Raw genomic sequence first — 23,991 nt, 5'->3', positions numbered from 1 at the left:
ATGTTCTGTGCACAGAACAGGTGGCAACATGACGAACCTGTTCAATCATTTAAAGAAGCATCCCAAATGCAGGTAAAACGGCGACTATTTAAAATAAAATCTGTTAAGAAAGGTTCTTTGGACTAAATTGTCTTTTTTTAATTTTTCAATCAAATTTCAAAGATCGAAATCGTGATTTTATTTTTAAAAAATCGTGATATGATATTTTTGCCGTATCGCCCACCCCTACTGCAGGGTCATCTTGAACCAGCAAACTCCTACATATGCGCCCATGCACTGATTTATACAAAGATAGAAACTGGGAAATGTTTGAACATGCTATGGTGTTATGTAGACACATACATTTGCACACTACAGGGTCTGACGAGTGTTTCTCTTTATTTTTTCTGTCTCCATTGCCATAGCAACCTGACACAAGGTGTGGGCAGGTTTCGGGAGATTCTTCGGGCTGTTGAGACCAGAACCACCCAGAACCTACGCATGGTGAGTAGTAGAAGGTTGTTGGTCTGTTCTGATTAGACATTAAACATTTACTCCTCATTTGTCTTGAAATTAATAATAGTTAGACTTCAACAACAAGCGAACATTTATGCAGAGCTAAGCTAATTGTGGCTAATAGGTGTATTTTTCAAAACGACAAACTATCCCTTTACGTATACCGCTGCTTCCTTAATTAATACTCAGCTATTTCCACAGTCCTTTCATCTCTAGGCACACCCATTAGAAACTATAATAAGGGCAATTTATTTCAAAATACACCACTAGACTGTAGTAGATTTAATTTGTACGTGCTGACCAAATGGTTCAGAGGAAATATAACTGTACGTAGTTAAAAGTAAAGTAATCCCAAAGAAACTAGGGAATGTCTTTGCTAAATGTGTGTATCTGTGTGTGTATGCGTATAGACCATAGCCAGGCAGCTTGCAGAGATCTTGCTCAGAGGTATGTGCGAGCAGAGTTACTGGTCTCCTCTGGAAGACCCGCCCACAGTGTCGCCGCTGGACGATCCTACACGGCAGGGACACACTCACAGCAAAAACTACAGCCTAAACCGACGGTCACGGGTGTACTCTGGAGAGAAGTAAGCAACTCCGTGTGCTCGTCGGTGCTAAACTGGAAATATTATGGGAAAATAGCCAACGTGGCTCTCAAGTGAAATCTGTTGCCAGTGTACTTTTCCACCAGCAAGTCTTCTTATCACATTTCTGCTCATTTTCCTCTTTCCGTCCCTCTCGCTCTCGTCCAACTCCATCTTCCCCCTGCTGTGTTTCTCTCCTCTCAGTCTGTTTTGCCCTCAGGAGAACACAGAAGAAGCTTTGCTGCTGCTGCTCATCAGTGAGTCCATGGTAAGACGCATGCGCTGTACATTCGTAGATGTTACACTGGACTTTTAAACCTTGATCAAGTGAAGTCGTTTGAGCGTCTGCATATAATGTCTGTGTGGTTTTTTCAGGCTAACCGTGACGCTGTTCTGAGCAGAATTCCTGAACACAACAACGATCGTATCATCAGCCTGCAGTCTGCGTCTGTGGTGTACGACCTGCTCACTATAGCTCTAGGCAGGAGGGGGCAGTATGAGATGTTGTCAGAGGTGAATAATCTCACAGTGGTCTGCATAATCAGAGTCAAAATGATAGTGACAAGTCTTCTATGTTTCCCATAGTGCAACCTACTTGAGTGACTGGAGTTAAAACCGTTGAATAATGATAATAATGATAATACTGTGTTGTGTGTCTGATGTGTCCAGTGTTTGGAGAGAGCCATGAAGTTTGCCTTCGAGGAGTTCCACTTGTGGTACCAGCTCGCCTTGTCGCTAATGGCAGCTGGCAAATCAGCTCGTGCTGTTAAGGTCCTTAAGGAGTGCATTCGTCTGAAGCCTGACGACCCCACCATCCCACTGCTGGCTGTCAAACTGTGTATTGGACCCCTGCACTGGGTGAGAACCAGACATCAGTCATCGACTGGCTGCAGCAAACGCAGACAAACACTTGTGCTGAGGTTGTCTTTCCGTATCTTTGTCTGACCGTTGTTTCCTTTTCTTATGCCTCATTTCCTGTTCTTCTGGTCCAGTTGGATGAAGGCGAGTGCTTCGCAAAGCTGGTGATCGACATGGGAGAGAAGGCGGCTGAATTCAGAACGAAAGGCTTCTTGGCCATTGGCCTCGTTTACAGCCTGAAAGCCACCGATGGTACATGACAATCTAGCTGTTTTCCACTTAAAAAAACATTAGAATTAAAATCTGTGGTAGTTTTCACATTTCGTAGGAAGTGTAGCAGACTGTGTAATGAGATTTGTTTACATAAGACAAACCCTGCATCCATTTGTGGTCCTGGCCTGGATGTTTACTGCTGTGGAAACATCATGTGCCAGATACTCTGCTCTGTTAATATTAATGCGTCTCCCAGATGACTGCTGCGATTCACAAACAGTGTCATTGTATTATGTTTCTAATTGTGTTTCCATGTGCCTCTTTAGCATCGCTGCGAAGCACCCAGGAGGAGTACCAGAGAAAAGCTCTGGGAGCATTCCAAAGGTTCGGCTGAGTCCTGCTGTTTTCTCATGTTTCCCTCTGAATTGTTGTGTCTCAATGCAAAGTGCTTTTTACCTCTAACAAAATTAACATCAGTTTAAAGTCAGTCACTACCACAGCTGTCAGGGTATTATTTGTCCAGTTTCTGTCTTTAGACAACCATCATCCATCAATATCTTCTGAGTTCACAGTTCTTATTTATCTTGATGATATAAAGCTGCAGTTTGTCCCTTCACGACATTTAATTATAATATTTCAGCTAATCAATGTGACACTGTAGTAAGAAAAAATCCAGATACGTGAATATACTTAAGTTTGAATTCGGTTTAATTTCTGTGTCTTTACAAACCCTTTACTGTTTTGCTGCTGCTGCTGCATCGACCTAATTTCCCCACAGGGATCTTTAAAGTTTAAACCTTATTTCATTTTTTGTTCAGCATCTCTAAACACAAAACGGCTTTCCTCGTCTTCTCACCTGCAGAGCTCAGAGTCTGTCTCCCACCGACCACCTAGCAGCCTTCTACCTGGCCCTGCAGCTTGCTGTGTCCAGACAGGTAACAACAATATATAGGAAAAGAAGAAGATACAATTTCTGTGTGCATGTTAAACCACGCAAGTCTGAAGTTTGAGTTGGAACATAGAAGAGCTGAACTTCTTTCATTTAACTTGGTGCTTTCCATCCCAACTTTAATGAAAACTTGTACCATATATACTGTATATATATGTGTGTGTGTTCTTGTGCGTAGATCCCAGAGGCGCTCGGCTATGTTCGGCAGGCACTGCAGCTTCAAGGAGATGACGTCCACTCCCTTCATCTACTGGCCCTGCTTCTCTCTGCTCAGAAACACTACCACGACGCTCTCAACATTATAGAGATGGCTCTGTCCGAGTACCCCGAGAACTTCAAGTAATCGCTGCACTCTAGCACAACACTTCTTTGAAGGCACACAGCGTGTTGGCAGACTGGGAATTGACCACGTGTTGTGTTTTGTGTAGTCTGCTGTACACCAAGGTGAAGCTGGAGTCCATGTGTAGAGGACCAGAGGAGGCTCTGCTCACCTGTAAACACATGCTGCAGATCTGGAAGAGTTTCTACAACCTCACCAACCCCAGGTACACACACATACTAACTTTGTAACACAATTTATATTAAAATGAATGTGTCTGGGGGCCAAACAGTCGGGTGATGAGAATGAAGTTTTGCACATCTTTATTGATATCGTAACAAACACAAGATAATGTTTATGAAGGCAGGATTTACTCACAGAAACACACTTTTAGCATTAGAGAAAATGTTCCAACGTTCAGTGTAATTGTGTTAGAGGTAACTTTTGTCTCAGATCCTGCACACGTCGTGGCTATTTGTGTGATTTAAACCACATTTTCATTACGAGCCCCATTTAATGTGTTTACCGTCTATGTCCGCGACCCCGTATTAGTTTGATTATTTTTAAAGGTTGTAAATATTTGCTGAAAAATAAATGTACTTTTACATACAATAATAAGGTCAGGTTTATTCTCATGAAGAGCTGGCACACTCAGTTTTCTGGGTAATGAAAGCTTTGTTCAGGCTGCAGGCAAATCTGATTTGTTTCTCTAATCTGATCTTTGAGACTGGCTGCACTGTGATTTGCAAGTGATCAGACTGATTTGTGTGTCTGTACATAACGGACCTATCTGCCTGGGTCAGCCACCGCGTGGTTATAGCGGTGAGGCGGTTTTGAACGCTCTTGTTTTCTGATGGATTCCTTTCAGCTTCGTCTGTACGGAAGCTTTGCCCAGCAGGGCCAACAGACAGTTTACTGCGTTTGTCCGCAGGCTGTTGTTCTCCACGGTGTCCTCCGTTGCCCTTTCCCTCTCTAGCAGGAGCGTGGATTTTGATCGGTGCTTTTGTTTTGTGGATTTGATGTGGTTACGTGGTCACGTTGCGAGTTACACGAAAGCTGTTTGGTTTCAGCAGCTACAGCATGTAAACTGAGACACATCACCAGAGAACTGGTTGGACTAACAAAATGTGGTAACATTAGCATAAAAATCCCATTTCGGATAATTTTTTCTCCCAGACTTTCTTTAACTGGGCATAAGTGGTGAAAATTGGGTTGGCCTGTAAAGCTGAATGTTGTTTCTTTCTTGCTTGTCTAATGTTCTTCCACGTGTGTGTTCGTGTCAGTGATTCGGGACGTGGCAGCAGTCTGTTGGATAGAGCCATAGCAGACAGACGACAGCTCAACGCCATGACTCTGCCTGACTTCAGTGACCCTGACACTGGTACACACACACACACACACACACACACACACACACACACAAAGTTTAGGATACTCGTTCATTTTAGAAAAGATTTTTAGGTTTGTAAAGCTTTTGGTGAGGACCAATGGCCTGTGTTTCTTTCCTTTCTTCATTCCTCGATTCATTTCACTCACTTCTGTTTTATTTCCTTTGCTTTAGTCTCAGGTTCTTCCTCTGCTTCCTACTGCGGTTCTGAACCGATCTCCCCCGTTTCCATTATATCCTCCTTCTCCTCCTCGTTCCCCTCTCCTTCCTCCACCGTCTCCTCTCCTGTCTTCATCCTCCAACCTCCTCCCCTTCCTCCACCCAAGACCAGGACGCACTCCTTTTGCAACCACGTCACTCTCCGCCAGCTGTCCTCCAATTGTAACCTGCCTCCACGTTCACTCTGCCTGTGGCATGGTGTGGAGAGTCACCTAGAGATCATAGCGTTTTTGGGAGATTTGCTGATTGGTCGATTTACGTGTTTCTGTGGTGTTTTTTTAAATTAGTTCTTCAACAATATCAGAATATCCAGATATGTGATTATATAGACGTATAGAGTCTAGACGTGCATAGAGACATGGTACTAAATCGGAAATAGGCGTCTATCTGGTGTGTGGAGTATTTTTAGCAGTTCACTGTCTCCTTTAGGTGATGGTAGCTTTTCTGCATTTAAGTCCACCATTCTCCTTCAGAAGTCCATGTACTAAATCAATACAAAACTGGAAGTTACCATAATTAGTACAGTACATAATTAACACAAAACAAGTCCATCGCTGTCTTTAAATACAGTGTTGGCACAAACACATTTTACTTCTCATCACTAAACTAATAAGTTGACCAACCAGCTAATAGCCCAGAAACCCTCTGTGCCTCCTTGCACTTTTAACCTTGAACTGGAGTGACTCGTTTAAGCCTCACAAACATGGACGAGGAGTTTAAAACTAAACCGACTAACCCGTTTGGAGCCTTGGAGCTCCCTTGTAGTTGCACAGACTGCTCAGACCTGCTGTGAGTTTCAGCATGTTTGCAGATACTTTGGGTGTGGATTTGAGAGCAGCTGAGCCTCGGTGGACTTGCTGCAGTTGCTTTGCATTTCTGCTACTCACACACCGCTCACTCCATGCAGGATTTAGAGATCAGTCTGGGTTTTATTTTTTGTAATTTTCTGCAATTTTCACAGATTACAGCTCCACTCTCTCTTTTTTTTTTAATTGTGTGACTTCCCTGGTTGTTTGTATTGTGTTATTATTTTGCATCTCTCTCTGTGAGTGTTTTCATTTCAGCCCAACGCTCATTTGTCTCAATTTCTATGTTACCATCTCTTCTGCTAATGATGTTCGTGCTGGAAAATAATAATGGCTCTTATTTAGTTCACCATCACCTCCTAAGAATATATTGTTTTGCAGATAGTCAGAGCAGTAACATTATTTAAAAGCGCGTCTCTAAATTCATCGCTACGATCACAGCTACTGAAGCTTTGACTTTTCTTTTGTATTCGCGCTCTACGTACACCAGCGAGGACGTTTTGTGTTTACTTTCGTAACTTGAGAATCTCTCTGAGACATGTGGGCTCATCTCTGACTTAAATCTCGCTCTCCTGAAGTGCAAAATAAATATAATGTTCCTCTGCGCTCTACCTCATTCTGAAATGAAGAAAAGTGAACCTCTTTTGTGCTTTCGGTTAATTCGACTTCATGACTTCTGCTGGTAATAAATATTCTAGTAGGTAAAATCAGAAAGAAGAATTCTGTGCTGTACAGTCCACCGTGTCGGGATCGGTGCTCTTTTTCTGTCCTAATGATTTGGTTATTTCTTCTGTCTCTTCCGATCATTAACAGTCGTCTTTCTGTTTTTCTTTCCCATCCTTCCGTTTTCTCAAGGCGGCCTTCATGACGCTAACACTCTTGGTTTTTCCTCCATGTTTTCTGTTTGTAAGTAGCCATCTAACCTCCATCTGACCTTCATTTTTCCATCCATTTTCTGTCCGTCCTCTGATCCCTGCTGACCTTCCTTTTTTTCCGAGTGAGGTTCAGATATATGCGCGATATCCGTTCAGACAAAATATGTGCATGTATCTTCTGCTTCAACGTCCACAGCCAGAGGGTATTTTTATCGTGCTGCTGGCGTATGATTTAAAGGAATACAGCGACTTAGCGGGAGATCGGAGTATTGTGCCTACACCTTATTCTCATGCTGTCACATTGAAGTGCTGAGGAAACGACTTCAGCTTTAGCGGGACATTGTTCCTGTTGTTTCATAGCACAATACAAGAAGAAGGTGTCGTTTTTGTGCGCACTGTGGACCAAAGGGTAGACTGAGTTGTCATGTCAGCCATGTTTATTCTTCTCAGTAAAGCAAAAGAGAGAAGAGTGACACCACAAAGGACGCCTGCAGTAACTTCACCAAACCACCATAATAGATATAAATCTAATAACCCACTGTGGAAAATCTGAAAAGGAGAATGAATGAAACAAAAGGCAAGAAATTTTGCACAAGATAATCTTACGATGAGAGGCCCTATGATACTACCCTATAATAACAGAGGAGCAGTGTCAGCTGTAGTTGGTTTACTGCTATTTATACACATAAAGTAACTGTACAGTTAGTTCTATGCACCGATCAGCCACAACATTAAATCTAGGTGAAGTCAGTAATATTGATCATCCCATTACAGCAGTGTTCTCCTGGGAAACATTCATGTGACGTAGCACCCGTCTAAACGTTAGCGCTGACCACACACATCCACTGCAGGACTATGTGATGAATATGAACTTAAAGTGCAGCTTTAATTTAAAGGTATTTACTGCCTGAAATCTGCAACGTGTGGACATCACAAAGGAAAACGTTTCCTCCTTTGTGATTCCACTGCAGCTATAAGTTTATATCATCATAAAACTGTAGCTAGTTTACTAAAATAATAAGAAAAAGCATGAAACATATGTGCATGAACCTAAGTGTTACTCTTAGTCTTTTGTAGTGTTGTCTTTTGACTGTTTGCTTCGGTCCCTGTAAGTCAACGTATTCCTTTAATTCAGTGAACAGCTTTAGCGCATGTTCCTGTGTGAATTGTGAACATTTGAGGCACAAATCACTCCAGGAGCTCCCTTGGCAAATTTATGAATGTTATGTTAAAGAAAAAAAACAAGGATTTAATGAATTTAAAGATAAATGTTCTCCCTCTGGTTCTTTGTTTCCGTGCAGTACGTGGATTACAATGCGTATTACAGGCACAAAATGGCACGAGTAAAAGCAAATCCATTCGGTTACCCTTCAGTTCCTCCTTTACCAACCAACTGCTTTTATTCTTTCACTGTCAAGGATTTATTGCCTGTGTAAAGTTTAGGCATTACAGTGCGTGATTAGAGAATTGCACTCGGGAAAGTAGAGGAGGTGAGTTTCATCAATGTGAGGTTAATCTAGGAAACAATATGAGAGGCTCTGCCTTGACATGACGTCTTTGAATGTGCTGTACTAGGCTGGGCTGCTGCATGGCAGCTTCTAACAAATGCTTTCTCAAATTAAACAGCCCTTCCAAACGGGATTCTCCACTTCAAATGCATCCTCTCGCCGTTTCTCCAAATCCACTTATCAGCAACGCGCTCTTCCCCTCTTGCTCTCTATCACTAAGCTTCCATTTTCAAACCTGCTTTTATCGTTATCTCAGTCATCTTTTTCACATGGGTGGTTTCCCTCTCTGAAGACACAAACACAGTTTATGTCAGTGTAGCGGAGAGGAAGTGGCACGGATCGGGGGAAGCCGGATTAATAAGAGAAGGGGACGGGAAACCTTCCTTTCACAAGAGTAAAGCTTTTATTCCATTTAGCGGCCATTTTAACCACGTTTATGGATATAAAAAGCATATTTTTATGTAATTCAATCCCCCCGAGCTGTAATTGACAAGATAATTCAATGAAACGAAGTAAGTTCAAGGATAAAATGAAGTCACGGCGTTTAAACTGACATTTCAATAAACATCGACCACCTATAAAATGAGAGAAAACAGAAAATGTGGTTTATTATGTTCTAAACAGAATATAGGAATTGTACACATACAACAGATTAATGGGGGATTAAATCATTGTTGCTCAGTCAGTATAAAAACAGTCGCAGATTGTGATCGCATATGAATGTGTTTATATTTCGAACACGTCGACTGTCTCTGTCTTAATTCATGAGGAACCGAAGAGCGCCATAGAGCTGGAATACACTGGTGTCTTCATCTGAGTCACTTCGCTTTAACTAAAACAGTATGTATGACCGCATGTGATAAGTAAGTCATAAATACTTATCACGTTGTGTTTTGCTTTCACAGATGTGGATTACATCTGCATTGGCCATTTTGCATCCCTGTAATAACAATTTAAATGGGGAGACAAAATATCACAGCAGCACTTGTTTTAGCAACTAATGAGCCGAGTGGTGCAGTTTATGCATGTTGGTGCAGGAGTCATGTAAAACTGCGCTATAACGCTGCGTGTGGAATGGTGTGGACTCATTAAAGGCTTCAACCAATGCACCAATGTGTGACTTTTCACTGCGACCAAACACAAACCGAAGAGTTCACTGATAGTGTCCCACTCTCTGTCTGAAGTTGGGCTGATCAGTGAGCTCGGCTGTTGCGTTCGGTTGAATTAAAGCCCTGCATTGTGGCGCGAGGCTGCCTAACGCTGCTGGAGTAGTGAGACGGTGAATCACAGACGTGCAGCGTGTCACAGTGACATTCTTTCTTCTCCAGGTTCGGTGCACGCTACGTCCATAGCAGCCAGCCGGGTGGAGCAGGCTCTGTCCGAGGTAGCCTCCTCCCTGCAGAGCAGCGCCCCCAAACATGGACCCCTGCACCCTTGGATGACCCTGGCCCAGATCTGGTTACATGCAGGTGAGCTTGCACGCATTTTTATATGTAACTGTATTAGCACTTTTTAAAATAGCATTTGCAGAGAGAGAGAGAGAGGTGAGGTGAGGTGACGATAGCGCTTCCTGACTTGTACTGTCTAGGCGTGTGTTAGCTGGAGGTCAGCAAACGATATCGTCGGTGGGGTTCATTTACAGTACAAACCTCGGGGGTCAGACCTCCACCTCATGTAAATCTGAGGGATATTTGTGTTTCAAAATATACATAAATACTTGAAGAAGTCAAAAACAGGATGTTGTCATCTCTTTAAACCAGAGGTGTGAAACATACCCCCCCCATAGGCTAAAAACAGACGGTGGCATTTAACCGCTGTTCTAGGTTTCACACATTTTTTGTAAGAGTTGTGGACACGACATGACACTGACACCAAGAACTGCTACTATTCAGAAGGGAAACCTTTGGAGCTGTCGTTATTCATAGGTTAATGTGCTATTGTGTTACTGGTGAATGTGGCTGAATGAATGTGGCCCCTGAACCAAAGTGAGTTTGACACCCCTGCTTTAGACCCTCTGAGTGCTTCAAATACCGGATAGTTAGACATGTTCAGGAATAAGAAACGCTTTCAATAAAAAATGAAGAGGACAAACTGACACGTCAACACTAACGAGCAAACACTTGAGCTGTAGAGGTCACACAGACGGTTTCCTGTACAGAAAAAAAAAAATAACACCTTTTTTTTCACTCAGGATGAGGTCTACTTTTGTCAGGTTATTCCTGGTGTATTTAATCAGAGGACATCATTTCACACTTACGTTATTGGCTCTGAATTGCCGTTAAGTGCAGAAATGTGATCTCACATGTGATTGTATGTTGAAGCTTCGGCCTTTTCTTCTCGTTCTGCCACACGTGCTCCTCCTCCCAGCACGGACCTCATCAAACAAACAGACGTGAGGTCATGGTGAGTGTGCTGGCATTAGCTCGCAGCGCACTTTGATTGGATATGTATTAGATATTAGATTTCCCTCTTGGTGCTCTGGAGCTCTGATCCTCGTCTCGGCATCGGCAGCCGACCAAATCATAAACAGGCCGAGGAGGAGTACACGTAAACAGATGCAAACAGTGCACGAACACACGCACACACACACACTCGGACAGAGGTAGTTTGTGCTTCTTGTTTATCTCTCCAGCTGCTTCCTGTCAGAGGTGGTCATTTCCAGCTTGGCGACTCAGCTAATGTAATCAAGCATCAGAGGACAGACAGACGTACGGACAGTTCAAACTCATTTCCTGTCTGCCTCATGCGCTGCCCGTACCGTTCTGTCTTCATCACAGCGACACAATGAAAGCATTAGATGACCTTCACGTACAAAATTCTTTCCTCGTTGGTGCCATTTGAGGGTGAAAAATGAAAGTGTGCGTTCCTTTAGTCGTTTTTGCTTTGTGTTTGTTACCTCAGCGTTGGGATTCGTCTAGACGGCAGCTACATATCTAATGGTCATGATTCAGTTTAAGAACTTTACCAATGTTACCTGCATCAGGACGGCCTTCAAAGGAAATGTGGCCTCGCTGTCTCCGTGAAAGGGCCGGCCGAGTGCTGTTTGTGACCGCTTATTTTTGTGACTCCTGTAAAAACCACTGACTGTATGTAAAGAACTCACAGTGGCACCGCCCTTAGTTACCAAAAGAGCTTTTCACTGCTGCTGTCTTAGAAGTGTCTGACACCACCTGACTTCTAGAGAGGTGGAGCAGGACTGCAGATGAGACAGAACAACTTCTTATTTCTGTGCAAACTTAGATCACTTAAGAACAATAGCACTTAGTGAATGTGACTTTTATGATAGAGCTCCAAAATGCTCATGAATAGCGTTTAATTAACTTTGGATATGTCCTAAATAGCCTTTTTTCTTTACTAGAGCGTTACACAATCAAAGAGGTGCGACCAAACCGTTTTTATACCAGACTATAAAAACGTTTATTTCTGCAGTAAAGTTGTAACATGGAGGTATATGGGAACTGACTCACTTTTGGAGCCTCCGGTGGCCATTTGAAGAACTGCAGTTGTTGAGCATTTCACGTTGACTTCTTTTTTCTGCCCTGGAGGTTTCTGGTGAATGAGACACATACAGGGAGGAAGACATATGATAACTAGAGAGGACATTTCAGTGGACACAGACCATTTATAAATAATAAAAGACGCCAGCATAGGCATATAAGTGACATCATGAGAGACATCTTATATAGTCAGCTTCAAATAAGAGTCAAGTGCACTTTAATTTTATCAGCTAGGAGCAGCCTGTTGCATTGACCATTGCCTCATTGTCTAGTTATCATCTGAGTCAATAAACATGCTGATTTTTATCAAATCAAAACGGCTCACGCAGTTTTAGGCTGTTTACTCACAGTTAACAGTCTCTCCCTCCTGTCCCGCCTGCAAACAGCTGAGGTGTACATCGGCATGTCCAAGCCCGCCGAGGCCACCGCCTGCACACAGGAAGCCTCCAACCTCTTCCCCACGTCCCATAACGTTCTGTACATGAGGGGTCAGATAGCCGAGCTGAGGGGCAACATAGACGAAGCCAAGCGCTGGTACGAGGAGGCCCTGTCCATCAACCCGACCCATGTGAAGACCATGCAGAGACTGGTAATACACTCATTCACATGCTCTGCCCTGGTGTTTGGGCCCTTTAGAACAGCATGTACAGCCTGGGGGGTTGTGTGTTGTTGTGTGTAATCAGCCAGAGTCCTCTGGGACGTCCCTTTTAGACCTTCGCTGAAGATGGGGAATAATGTCTTCCTCTTTTCTTTTTTTTCCCCCCTAATGGCTCAGTCTCACAGCCACCGTCAACCAGTTAGCATTAAAGTGAAACACTGAAACCTCAGACCAGACCCAGAAGGCTGTGGATGCATTTTAAACTGTACTGATGAAATCATAAATCACTCATATAACCTTATTTACAATAAATACGTTTCTCCTTTTGTTAAAAATGCTCCTTCATTTTAGTTTCTTGCAATTTATTAAAGTCGTAGCTGGTATTGTCACTTAGTCTCTGCGGCCTCATTTGTAACCTCGGGTTTAGAAGAAATTGAGAATATGAGTTACACTTAAAATGAAAACGAGTAACAGAGAATGCAGATAATTGATGGATGCATCATTTTAAAGAGGAAGATGAAGTGTCCTTGCCATTAGAAGTCCTCTAACAGCAGCCTGTTCCTGCCCCTCCTCCTCCACAGGGTCTGATTCTCCACCAGCTGCAGCGCTACAGTCTGTCTGAGAAGGTCCTGAGAGATGCTGTTCAGGTCAACAGGTGGGTGTAGGGAGACGTTCTCTACTTCTTTGTGCCACTTTTCTCTTTCCAGTTCTCCTCTATCTCAACCTCACTCCTTTTTGTCCTCTTCTGCTCACCCTCCTCCTCTCCTCTCCTCTCCTCCCCTCAGCACGGCTCATGACGTGTGGAACAGTCTGGGCGAGGTGCTGCAGGCTCAGGGAAACTCCGCCGCCGCCACCGAGTGCTTCCTCACGGCCTTGGAGCTGGAGGCCAGCAGCCCCATCCTGCCCTTCACCATCATCCCCAGAGCACTATGAGACACACGCAGCCTCTCAGTACTGTAGCACAGTGGCACAAATGATGGACCTGCATCCACACACCGCATGCCTGCATGCCAACCGCACACACCTGCACAAAGTCGTACTGCCATACCTGCAGACACACACACACACACACACACACTTTGTATATACGTACAAATAAGCAGATGCTTCCCTTTGCCCACCCTCCTTTCCCACAATGCCTTGCCGTGGCTGTGGCACACGGGCGTGTTCTTGGGCGTGCGCGTGTGAGGGTGCGAGTCCGTGTGCCGATACGTTTCGTGTCAGTCTGCACTTCCTGAGTGCCTGTGTGTGTCCGTGCATGTGCACCCACGTCCGTGTATGTGTGCCAACATGTTTCCACTCAGCCGTGTGTGGTTTCCAGTATGCTGCGTGCGCTCGTTGTCTAGTCCTGTTCAAAGGTGTAAATAGGATTCAGTTCGATTCACTACTCTGGTGTCACATTTGAGAGATTTTGTTTACGTTACTTTGTCCAAAAGTACCGACACACACACACACACATCTAGAAAATCTTACAGAAATGGAAAATTGTTATGGGAAAAAAATATGTTTATTGATGTTTTCTTTGAATGCCAAATATGTTATTTACTCAGATGCATCACGCGCATTCACTTGTTGCTGTTCATATGTAGAGGATCACCGTTACTGTATAGCTGGCTGCGGACAGCCAGGTCTTTGAGAATCCGCTGAGGCGTCGGCAGACGTGACCAGCAGGTCACCGAGGAATCAATCAGTCAGTCAGTCTCAATGCCAAAACACCAGGTGCATTCACACACAGAAAATCTCATCCGTGGGAGGTCGCGTCGAAGCCGCGGGTGTCTTTAAACTGAAGCACATTTATTTTCATATGCCAACCTTATATGCCCCCTCTTTTTTTTAAATTTTGTTTAACCATATTACCCTGATGTTTGGTCTTTTTCTTAATATGTGCAGTATTTTAACCAGTGGCAGCGGTTGAAATGAAAGGAACAGACCCTTGAGTCTGAAGTCAGTGCCACCTGTGAAATGTTTGAGTCCACTTTTAATCACAAACACGTCTGTTACATTTACTCAAAGATCAGATTTTCTGTCTCTGTAAACGCACCCCGGGTGATTGTGTTGTCTTTGCGTGCTGTCACAACCAGATGAATATAGTTTTATTTTTCATTTGATTATAAATACAAAGAATTATCGTTGTATATTTGATTGTTCCAAGTGTACTATTATTATTATTATTTTAGAGAGTAAATTATAATTCTATTTTCTGGAGAGTCACTGAGATGCTGTCGGGGGAATGAAAGGATGAGCTGACGTGAGTCGGGGAGTCCTTTGTGCTGTACATGAATGACTGAAATTAGAATGATAATAATGACCAAGATAATAAAAGTGTCTAAAAATGAGGAGGGACTCTGGGTTATTTGTTGCATTCGATCCACTGAAAGCATCCCCCCGGTTTCTCCTCTCATGCGCTGAGAAAAATATTTGCTTTCAGGCTTAGTGTTTCTGTGTGTGTGGTATTCCCCCCGGGCTGTGACCTCCGGGCCAGCGGTGTGTGTTACTTTCTCGGGTGTGTGTCTGTCAGTGCGCGGGGTGGATCCTTCTTTGTGTGTGTGTTTTGTATCAGAGGATTACAGCGCTGACAGGTTTTGTCCCGGAGTGTCGGGAAGCCACCGAGGACCCCGCTGGACTCTCAGGTGTCACTAACAGTTAATCTCTCAGAAAGGTCACCGCTCGGGCCCAGAAACAAACGCGGGGCCTTCGCTGCTCTAAGGATACGACCCCACACTTTCAAGTGTTGATGCATTTCAGAGGACGCCGTCGTCCATTTCTTATGGCTGCTGAACCTGTGTAAGGTTTTATTTTGGTCCCTTGGAAGAACATCTCGGAGAGGGTTTATCACTAAAGTGTTTCATAACAGATACCGAAAACAGGTGTTCATACACCAATCAGCCATAACATAATGACCACCTGCCTCATATTGTTGCCTTTTGGTGTCACTGACCGTTAGAGACATGGACTCCACTAGACGTGTGAAGGTGTGCTGTTGTATCCTGCCCCCACGTATTAACCTCTGTGCCACATGCACCCTTGTCAGAGTCTTGTAACACATGGGCTTTGAGGACAAAATGTCACGTAGCCCACTCACTGACTGACTTGAGGGGATGGCATGATGTCAGCGTTACTCACTTGACCCATCGGTGTGATTTGAAAAAGGAAAACTGTGTTTATTGGACAGTCACTGTAATAATCAAGTCAATATAACCATTCTTTGCAGTGATTGCATATATGATAACATAATACTAACACACTTTTTAATTTCCTAACTAGCCTCCTACTGTAACACCCGTCGGGACGACTTCAAATTCACAATGTTTGTGCGCCTTGAAAACGCCAGATGAAAAACTGGATGGAGGACGTCTAGTCTTTATGATGTCAGGGCCAGCACGCGTTCCCTCCATTCTTCAGGCTCGCAGGTGAAAAGCTGAAATATTTATGTGAGTGCAAATCTGGAGCCAGGCTGTGTGTGTGTGTGTGATAAGTCTCAGGATGGAGAGGGAGAATCTTGTGCACGTTGGAGTGGCAGTTCACTAATAGCAAGCAGAGAGCAGCAAGATGTATTAATACATTCAGACAGTTACATAACTCCAGCTAAAAAGTGTGATACATGGATACATCTAACACCTCCTACACTCCATCTTTCCCCTCTTCCTTCTCATCAATCACAATCAGCACCCCGACGCTATATATCCTACAGAGTATTGCTTTTAAGTACTTGTAAACGGATATTGCTTGTTGAAGCTCACAGCTTCTAATTACAGATGAAATAAGAAAACATTTCATGAGATGCAGCGAATCCTCCACCAGTCTTCGTTTTCATCCCTCATTCAAGTCCCAGGATTCTATTATTGTCTTTCTACCTCTCCGTTACCCCCCACCTCCCCACTGTCTTCCTTTTCTCTCTCCTTCAACTCCCACTGTTTTCGGCTCCCTCCCCTGCATCCATCCCGTGCCTGGCTCCGTTGCCTAGCAACACCTCCTCATCTGCAGACAGACGTTGTCGACAATGTGGAGAAGTCCTTGCGACGCCCCTCCACAAACGCACAATAATTGTATAATTGCATCAGTAAAGAGACGCCGGTGCGCACGTGTCGGCTTGACTTCTATTTTCATCATCCTCTCAGCCTTTGGCGAGCGCCTTCGTTTCTGGTTTTGTCACAGCTGCTTTCTAGATAATTATATGAACAAGGGAAGAAGATTGGTTTAAAGAGATAGTGTTAAATCTCCCATACGATACAATCACTGAGCTGCTACTACAAGTTCTCATCTGTGTGAAAGACTGAAAAGTTTCAACCTTTACAGTCTTTTTATGTTCTTACATATTTGGCCACTAGTACCTAAGGTTAATCCTGTGATGATGTGTCTCTCACGTCAGCTTGTTTTCAAATAAACACACATGGCGAACTCTTAGTTCATGGTATTTTATTGGAAAAACAAAATGTAAAGACTAGCATGTACAACTTGGAATGCAGATCAACTGAACTGAACAGAACAGTTGGACTGGGCCGGGCCTCGCCGCACCCACACGCACACACGCAAACTCACACACAAACACAAGATAGAAATGCTGCAAAGCACCGACCCTGCCCCCACTAAACTGAAACTACCCCGTGGAACCATACACAACAGCCTTTGAGGCAATGGACTGTACCTGAGCGTGCTCCAGTGAAGACTCAGATTTGACTCTTTCAAGTTCACGGCTGATTATTAAATCTCAAACTCTGCAAACCGACACTCATACTGGTACAGAGTATTGGTCTGCTGGGTACCGACACTGCCCCAAAGACTGACTTGTATATAATCCCCTTTGAAGCCCACCCGACCCCTCCAATAGTGTAGGACACAACAACTGCCCAAGGGGCTGAAATCTGCCCCACCCAGGCTTCACCCTCAAAAAAGGTAAACACACAAAGGATAAAGTGAGCATCCTGACATGCCGGAAACACAGAATCTAAAATGAGCTCTTGTTTATTCCATTTTAGTATTTTCTTAAAAATAGCTGTCGTTAAGGACTTCATTTAGGCAAGCAAACTGCGTCATTTCCGGCGGGTTCACTCCCTCCCATCCCTCTGTCAACCACCCCTCCCCCCTCCTCTCCGAGGGTCCCAGGCCGACCCGAGGCCCATCCTCAGCCTTCTGCCACTGGGCTCACCACAGATACCCATCTAAAGCTGCATGCATGAAGAACAGAAAAAAGAAAACAGGAAGTCATAGAAGAAAGGCGGTAGGCTGGCCCAAATAATCATCATGGAGTCAGGCAGATGGAACCAGGAAGCAGAAGAGCAGCGGCCAAACCGGCCGGCTGCCTCCGAGGCTGCTTGCTAACAAGTCGAGATCCAATTGGGCAGCTCAGCGTGGGGGAAGGGGCGGGAGGGGGGATACAAGCCAGTACATGCAGATTCATTTAGGTTTTTTCTTTTTGTCTTTTACCTTTTTTGAGCTTGTTTATATGGACAGATTTTCAGTTTTCCAACATTCAGTTTAAGTTGTCTATACAGAACAGTATGATTAAATGTAGATTTTTGCAATAAGAGGTAAGTGAAACATTTGACTGATTCTTTGTAATGGGAGCCCAGTTCATTTGGCGGTCATCATCTGAACAAATTCTGTGAGGGGAGAAAAAAAAATATCATCAGGAACAGTGTGAAACAACACAATTCATAATTGCTCAGACAACAGCCATTAGAGAACACCTGTACCACACACACACACATATATAGAGCTTAGATTAGCAGTGGTTCATCATCTCAACTTATCTGACCCATTCCATTAATTGTAATACTAATGACTCAGAAAATGATTGAGGTAGGTGTGTGTGTGTGTGTGTGAGTCATTAGTCTCTAGACAGAGACTAATCTAATCTAATGTACCTTCATAGTTGACCTGCCCGTCTCCATCAATGTCAGCTTCTCTGATCATCTCGTCCACTTCCTCATCTGTCAGCTTCTCTCCCAGGTTAGTCATCACATGACGCAGCTCTGCTGCACTAATGTACCCGTTGCCATCCTGACCAAACACACAACATGTGACCAGTTACACACAAACACAGTGCTACAGTCATCACATAAATTCAGTCTCTTATCAAATAGAGATATGACGTGGCTATTAGTCTGCTGCGAATCTTTGGGAGAACTGAATTCATTTCACCAATGACATTGTTGCATCAGTTACACCAACGATCACAACATTACAACAAAAGAGTGTAGAGATAAGTAGCGTCTAGCCGTGTGATCTCCATCAGAGCTCCTCTACAGCACGAGAATCTTCAGTGCTTCTCAATTAATAACAACCGATTATTATACACTAAAGAAAACTATGTTCTATTTCTACTGACAGATCACTGCAAATCCTACACACTTGTCTTTTATAAGCAATTATTTCGTCATCTTTCCTTCGCAGAATGCAGAGGGCTGTACCCCTATCTTACCTTATCAAAGACTCTGAATGCCTCCCTGATCTCCTCCTCACTGTCAGTGTCCTTCATCTTCCTTGCCATCATCGTCAGGAACTCGGGGAAATCAATGGTCCCGTTGCCTGGTGGAAACAACGTCACACTTGTTGATAAATACGGTAACTTATTGTTAAAAAGATCTTAAAAAAAAAAAAGTCAAGTTTAACAAGAGGGGACAGCGTACCATCAGCATCCACCTCATTGATCATATCCTGGAGTTCGGCCTCAGTTGGGTTTTGACCCAATGACCTCATGACGGTGCCCAGTTCCTTGGTGGTGATGGTCCCATCTCCGTCTTTATCGAACAGGGAGAAGGCCTCCTTGAATTCTGGGGGTGGGGGGTTGAAGGAGAGAAAACATTAACAGAAGTAGATTCCAGTGGACATTCAGAAAATGTTTACTGCTCAAGATTGTAAAACTGTGTTCTTCTTGTGTTGTCTTACCAGCAATCTGCTCTTCTGTTAGTTGGTCAGCCTGAAAACAAGCGGAGGAAAAAATGAATACATGTTTCTAATTTGAAACAAGCTTAGTGTTCAGGTAAAGGCTGAGATGAAAATAGTAATGGATTTTAATCTGTGTCCTAAACTGGGTCATTTGCTTCATAAATATTAAAAACCCTACTGCCTTGCCAACATCCAATCAGCAACAGCCATCACACTGCAATCCCAAGTCAGATGGTAGCCAACCATCATAAAATAAATGGATGCAGGCTTTGAGGACACTCCATTAAATTAATGTATCGCCTGTAATGGCTGTAACTAACAAAAATCAAGAGGCACAATCACAACCACAAGTCATTTCAAAAGTGATATTAAAAGTTCACCCATTGTATCTATGTCCAACCTTTATGTCACCAAAGTGGATATCTGTGAGGTCTGCCACCAATTTCATTGCTTTTGGTTCTGTTTTTTTTGCGTCTCTGCCTCCACCTCCTCTCCCTCCTCCATCCAGCCTTAATCCAGCACCTCCTCTGTGCTGCTTCAGGTCAGCACCCCTTCCAACTCCACCTCCCCCAGTTACTCCCGTTTTAACATTGAGTCCATCCAGCGCACCCCGGACCATCACCAAGCCTTCAGCCAGGCACTCGGCCCGCTTGCTGTTCTGCACGCCCTGTTTTTTAATCTCAGCCAGCTCAGCTTTGGTTCTCTGCAGACAGTTCCTCAAGTCTTGCATCTCTCTGACCAGGTTGTCCATGCGGCTGGATGATGAATCCATCAACATCTGTAAGAAGGCTCTGTAGTTCCTCTCCTGCTGCTGAAGGAGCTCCCTGTAGTAGTGCTGCTGTTCGTCCAAGAGGTCATAGACAGTGGACGAGCTCACAGGCTCATCCTCTGGTGGGTATACGGCAACTTTCTTAGGGAGCATTATATGGGAATGGTGGCAACGAGGGCAGGAATTATGTGTTGAAGTGGGAGGAATGTGTGGATGAAAAAAATAATGGCTAGACATCTATCTGTCGCTCCTGGTTGACAAAAAGGACAGAAGGAAGCCAAGAAGACCAACAGATTTTACCATCTCCTTGATCAGTTACGCATTTGTACAGATGAGAAAAAGTATTCAACTCTGAGTCTTGGTTGAATTAGTGGGAGAAAAAAAAAAAAAAAAAAAAAAAACGGCATTTATAGACCTCCTGGATAAGTAGACAGTTAGATGGAAGCATGAACTGGATAACTGCAAGACTTGTCTTTCAATCCTTCCAGAGTGGATGGCCGGACAGATGACAGACGTTTTCCCACTGGAGTAGCAAGGATAAGTAGAACAGTACTGACCTGACAAGAAATGTCTCTCATCTATGAGCTAGATGACGAGTTGATGGAATAGCTAGTCCTTCTGTTGACATTTTCCTGCTTAGTTGTCGATCTGTCCATCCCTCAATAAATCTGTCTAGCTGCCAATCTTTCGTTCCATATTAGTGTGTAGCCGCTGTGAGCATACGTGACCAGACATGGTCCTAACCTGCATGCGTCTGACTCCTAGGGCGTGACAGAAACCCTCTACCTGTGCACCTTTGTTGGTGTGTTGGTGTGAGTGTCTCTCCAACAGACGTGCAATAAAGACGCATGCACCGATGAAGTGTCCACCTCCTGCAGCAGTTACATAGATGAAGAGCCTCCAATGATTTGACAAAGGACGGACGTGTGTGTGTGCAGAGGCCAGGAGGTCAAGCCAGAGGAGGTCAGTCAAATGTGTCAAGAAAATTGATTCAAAGTGTGTGAGAGTAACAGTGTCCAGACCAGGGGAGATCAGAAGAGTTCTGCGTGTGTCTGCATGTATGTGCTAATCTGTGGCCTGTCATCCCACTGCTACAGTTGCAGCTCCTAGGGAGGATCAGTTAGCTGGTCATCTGACCTCCCAGACAGCATCATGGGTCACACCAAATAGACCCCTTGGGCAGGGTCCCAGTTTACACACTCCCTGTTCCTGTGGCTGACGCATTAATCTCCTCAGGAGTAGACCCTAATGCACAAGTGCACACAGGAGACAAACTGGAACTACACTTCTTGCAAAACACAATCCATACTGTCACTAATACAAGATCAGGCAAGACCGTACAAGAATACATTTAAACCAGATATACAACGAGTGTAAGATACTGTTGCCAACACTATTACACAAGTGAACAAATCACAGTGACTGCCAGTCTTCTCACAGCTTTCCTTTCAACAAAGTGTGCTCCTTATTATCTGTGACAACACTAGATATATACAAAAGATATTATGGAGTTTACGAGGCTGCTAATCTTTGATGAGTGCTACAGATCCTGCAATGTTTACTTCTTAGAAATAAAATGGAAAGACGACACGTTACGTTTTTTTTTTTCTTCTGAGAAATTAAATTGTCTCTGGGGCATTAGAGCTCGTCTGATCTGGAGAGGAGTTTCTCTCTCTCACACACACACGGTATTTGCACTACAAAGCAACTATAAGGCAATGATCTCTATGCATCCTTGAATGTGTGAGACCTAATGATGTTTAACAAGCTGCTAACCCTTTTAATATCCAGGCCAAATTCCTCGCAAGGCGATGCAATGTCTGGCAATAGAGCTCCTGTTACAGCAGATGATACTTTTATGGAGCCCATGGGCAGGAGCTGAACCGTGTGCATGGTTGAGATTAAAGCGGAACATGAGAACTCAGCAATTGTCTTTTTGTTTCCACCACATTGTCATTTCAAGCAGGTTCATGACAAAACATGATTCACACTTCAACATCAGTGAGCCAAAGTAATCCCAAAAAACAAAAGCCAGAAAAATACAAAAGGAAGTATGACAACTACAGCAGAGATGACTCAATCTCAAAGACTTCAGCCTACTTCCTGTAACAACTTTCTCAGCTGTATTAATGGTGTCTAATCCTAAAGGTAGCTGTGAAAAACCTGTGAGACTCCTGTGTAACCATTTTTGAAATCCTTTTTAAAAATAACCACAGCTGATTAAACTTTTTCCTATGAAAACGTAAGACTTTGTAAATAAAGACTTTGGCGTAATTAAATTCAAACACTACGAGCAGCAGTGAAGAAAATCTCAACATCTACATGTGGTGTCAAACGCAGATGTTATATAGAAGGCAAATCGCCCATAAACGACTTATTCAAAACGGATCTCGCTCACTCCGGTCGAGGGATTCAAAATACCATACAACACAAACACACCACACAAAACAAAACAAAGGAGCATTAAGGCCTCTTCTGCAAACAAGGGACCATTTGTGTTTGTTAGATAATATTTTATCCCTGGAATGCAGACTGTAAAAACTAAGTGTTGTTGGCAAAGCTGTGTAAGAGAATGATGTCTCAAAGGCTACTGACTAATACTGTAAAAAAAAAATAACCAACTGCAATCAGATTAAGTGACGTTGCAGCAGAATTTGTTAAAATGGTATTTACATAACTAATGAAATTCAGTCAAGTAGATGGAAGTCCTTGCATAATGACGCCAGGAGCCTGCAGCACACTGCAACAGTCAAAGTTTGAGTCAATTTAACACTTGACAACAGGGTACTGTATGTGTGAATGTGAGCAACTACCTCCGCAAGCTAGAAACTACAGACAATGACTGGTGCATAACGTTAACAGTGCCAGGGACACACACACACACACACACACACACACACACACTCTCTAATTAGCTGTCATTCTACATTGATGTACAAACAAACCAGATTTAACAATTACGTAGACAACCCTGTACCAGAACTCACAGGCAGGTGAATATCTTGTGAATATATTACTGTATAATATAATCCTCTGTTGCTTGCAGTGTTCACATAGGCAGAACACACTTTAGGACAGTTCTTACTGCATCATTCTGCCTCCAAAAAACCCACAGACCGCGAAAAGATGTTCATCTATCAGATAACAGCAACTGACATACTCCAATTTGATTCTACGACACAAGATATGCATAGAAATACTGCACATGTGACCTCATTAATTATGGCTGCAGATTTTACAAAGATTAAATCTTGTACTTTGGAACTCTTGATCGTCAAAATGAAAGCACTAGAAGCTGGAAGGGTGACAGGTTGATAGGTGACAGGGCTGGAGCTGATGTGTAAATATGTCACCTGCACCCAACAAACCCCTCATTCATAATATTCTTCTTCGCTGACCTCACCTATAGAAAGGGATCTGACGCAGGGACCCGAACCCCGCACTGAGAGCTGTGCTCTCCGCGCCGCTGAAACTATTTTAACTTCTCCTGAGGAGACAACGAGTCGGTGACTGAGCGGAAGAACCAGTCACTTGGGGTGTAACCGGGGCTTTAGCTGTGATGCTAACGTTTGCAGGACCGCCGCAACTACGGTCTGCTGTGGCCACCTGTAACAAGTAGGCACACTTTAACTTGAGGATACGTCAACATAATTTCACTGACGGCTACAAAGCCGCGGTGATAAGCTTCTCACTTCTCAGGCGTCGGCTACGGCGCTTAACGGAGTTAACAGCAGACTAGTAAATGTTGCTCGGTGAGCCAACTCGACGGCTTCAACACAAACGTCTACCCGGGAGCTGGTTAAGCACCGCCGACTTGTGCGCAGTCAACGCAACACAAATTAATTTCACGCTAAACATAACCCAAACCACGTTCAAGTAAATACTCACCATATCTGTTGAGTCGGCGCGGCGGGTCTGCTAAGGCTACGGGGAGAGAGGAAATGGAGGGTCGGCCCTGAACAAGGCAGGCTGGAGGCGAACCACCGCTCTACGGCTCACTGTATTCCTCCGCACTGTGGGAGGGAAA

At 43.8% G+C, this 23,991-nt stretch overlaps 2 protein-coding genes and 1 long non-coding RNA gene across 6 annotated transcripts in view; 1 reads left to right on the top strand and 2 right to left on the bottom strand.

Annotated features, from left to right (window-relative positions):
• ttc7b (tetratricopeptide repeat domain 7B) overlaps positions 1-17,843 on the top strand; it is a 25,084-nt gene extending 7,241 nt beyond the window's left edge. Inside the window, exons 7-23 of one of the 4 annotated variants that reach the window (XM_047611975.1) lie at positions 405-483; positions 906-1,081; positions 1,283-1,346; positions 1,454-1,591; positions 1,748-1,936; positions 2,071-2,188; positions 2,476-2,533; positions 3,012-3,084; positions 3,277-3,437; positions 3,527-3,643; positions 4,701-4,798; positions 4,979-5,185; positions 6,685-6,735; positions 9,541-9,681; positions 12,096-12,298; positions 12,889-12,962; positions 13,093-17,843. In XM_047611975.1, the coding sequence (XP_047467931.1) occupies positions 405-483; positions 906-1,081; positions 1,283-1,346; positions 1,454-1,591; positions 1,748-1,936; positions 2,071-2,188; positions 2,476-2,533; positions 3,012-3,084; positions 3,277-3,437; positions 3,527-3,643; positions 4,701-4,798; positions 4,979-5,185; positions 6,685-6,735; positions 9,541-9,681; positions 12,096-12,298; positions 12,889-12,962; positions 13,093-13,240 (2,095 nt within the window). In that variant the 3' untranslated portion in view covers positions 13,241-17,843. The remainder of the gene's footprint in view (positions 1-404; positions 484-905; positions 1,082-1,282; positions 1,347-1,453; positions 1,592-1,747; positions 1,937-2,070; positions 2,189-2,475; positions 2,534-3,011; positions 3,085-3,276; positions 3,438-3,526; positions 3,644-4,700; positions 4,799-4,978; positions 5,186-6,684; positions 6,736-9,540; positions 9,682-12,095; positions 12,299-12,888; positions 12,963-13,092) is intronic. The other 3 variants (XM_047611976.1, XM_047611977.1, XM_047611979.1) reach the window with 3 other exon arrangements.
• Positions 9,689-12,198, bottom strand: LOC125024234. The gene is made up of 4 exons (XR_007114712.1): positions 12,058-12,198; positions 11,680-11,761; positions 10,470-10,586; positions 9,689-10,362 (listed from the first exon to the last, which is right to left on the bottom strand). It is a non-coding gene; the product is annotated as an uncharacterized LOC125024234 (long non-coding RNA).
• Positions 16,707-23,991, bottom strand: LOC125024233 (calmodulin-1). Its single transcript, XM_047611980.1, has 6 exons — positions 23,853-23,991; positions 19,196-19,226; positions 18,937-19,080; positions 18,729-18,835; positions 18,172-18,307; positions 16,707-17,907 (listed from the first exon to the last, which is right to left on the bottom strand). Exons 1-6 carry the CDS (start codon positions 23,853-23,855, stop codon positions 17,879-17,881), a joined length of 450 nt encoding a protein of 149 aa, XP_047467936.1. The 5' UTR covers positions 23,856-23,991; the 3' UTR covers positions 16,707-17,878.

The sequence above is a fragment of the Mugil cephalus genome, chromosome 17 (genome assembly GCF_022458985.1).
Source record: "Mugil cephalus isolate CIBA_MC_2020 chromosome 17, CIBA_Mcephalus_1.1, whole genome shotgun sequence".
Taxonomy (NCBI): domain Eukaryota; kingdom Metazoa; phylum Chordata; class Actinopteri; order Mugiliformes; family Mugilidae; genus Mugil; species Mugil cephalus.
The sequence above is the reverse complement of the archived record's forward strand: the minus strand, read 5'-3'. Positions and strand labels throughout refer to the sequence as shown.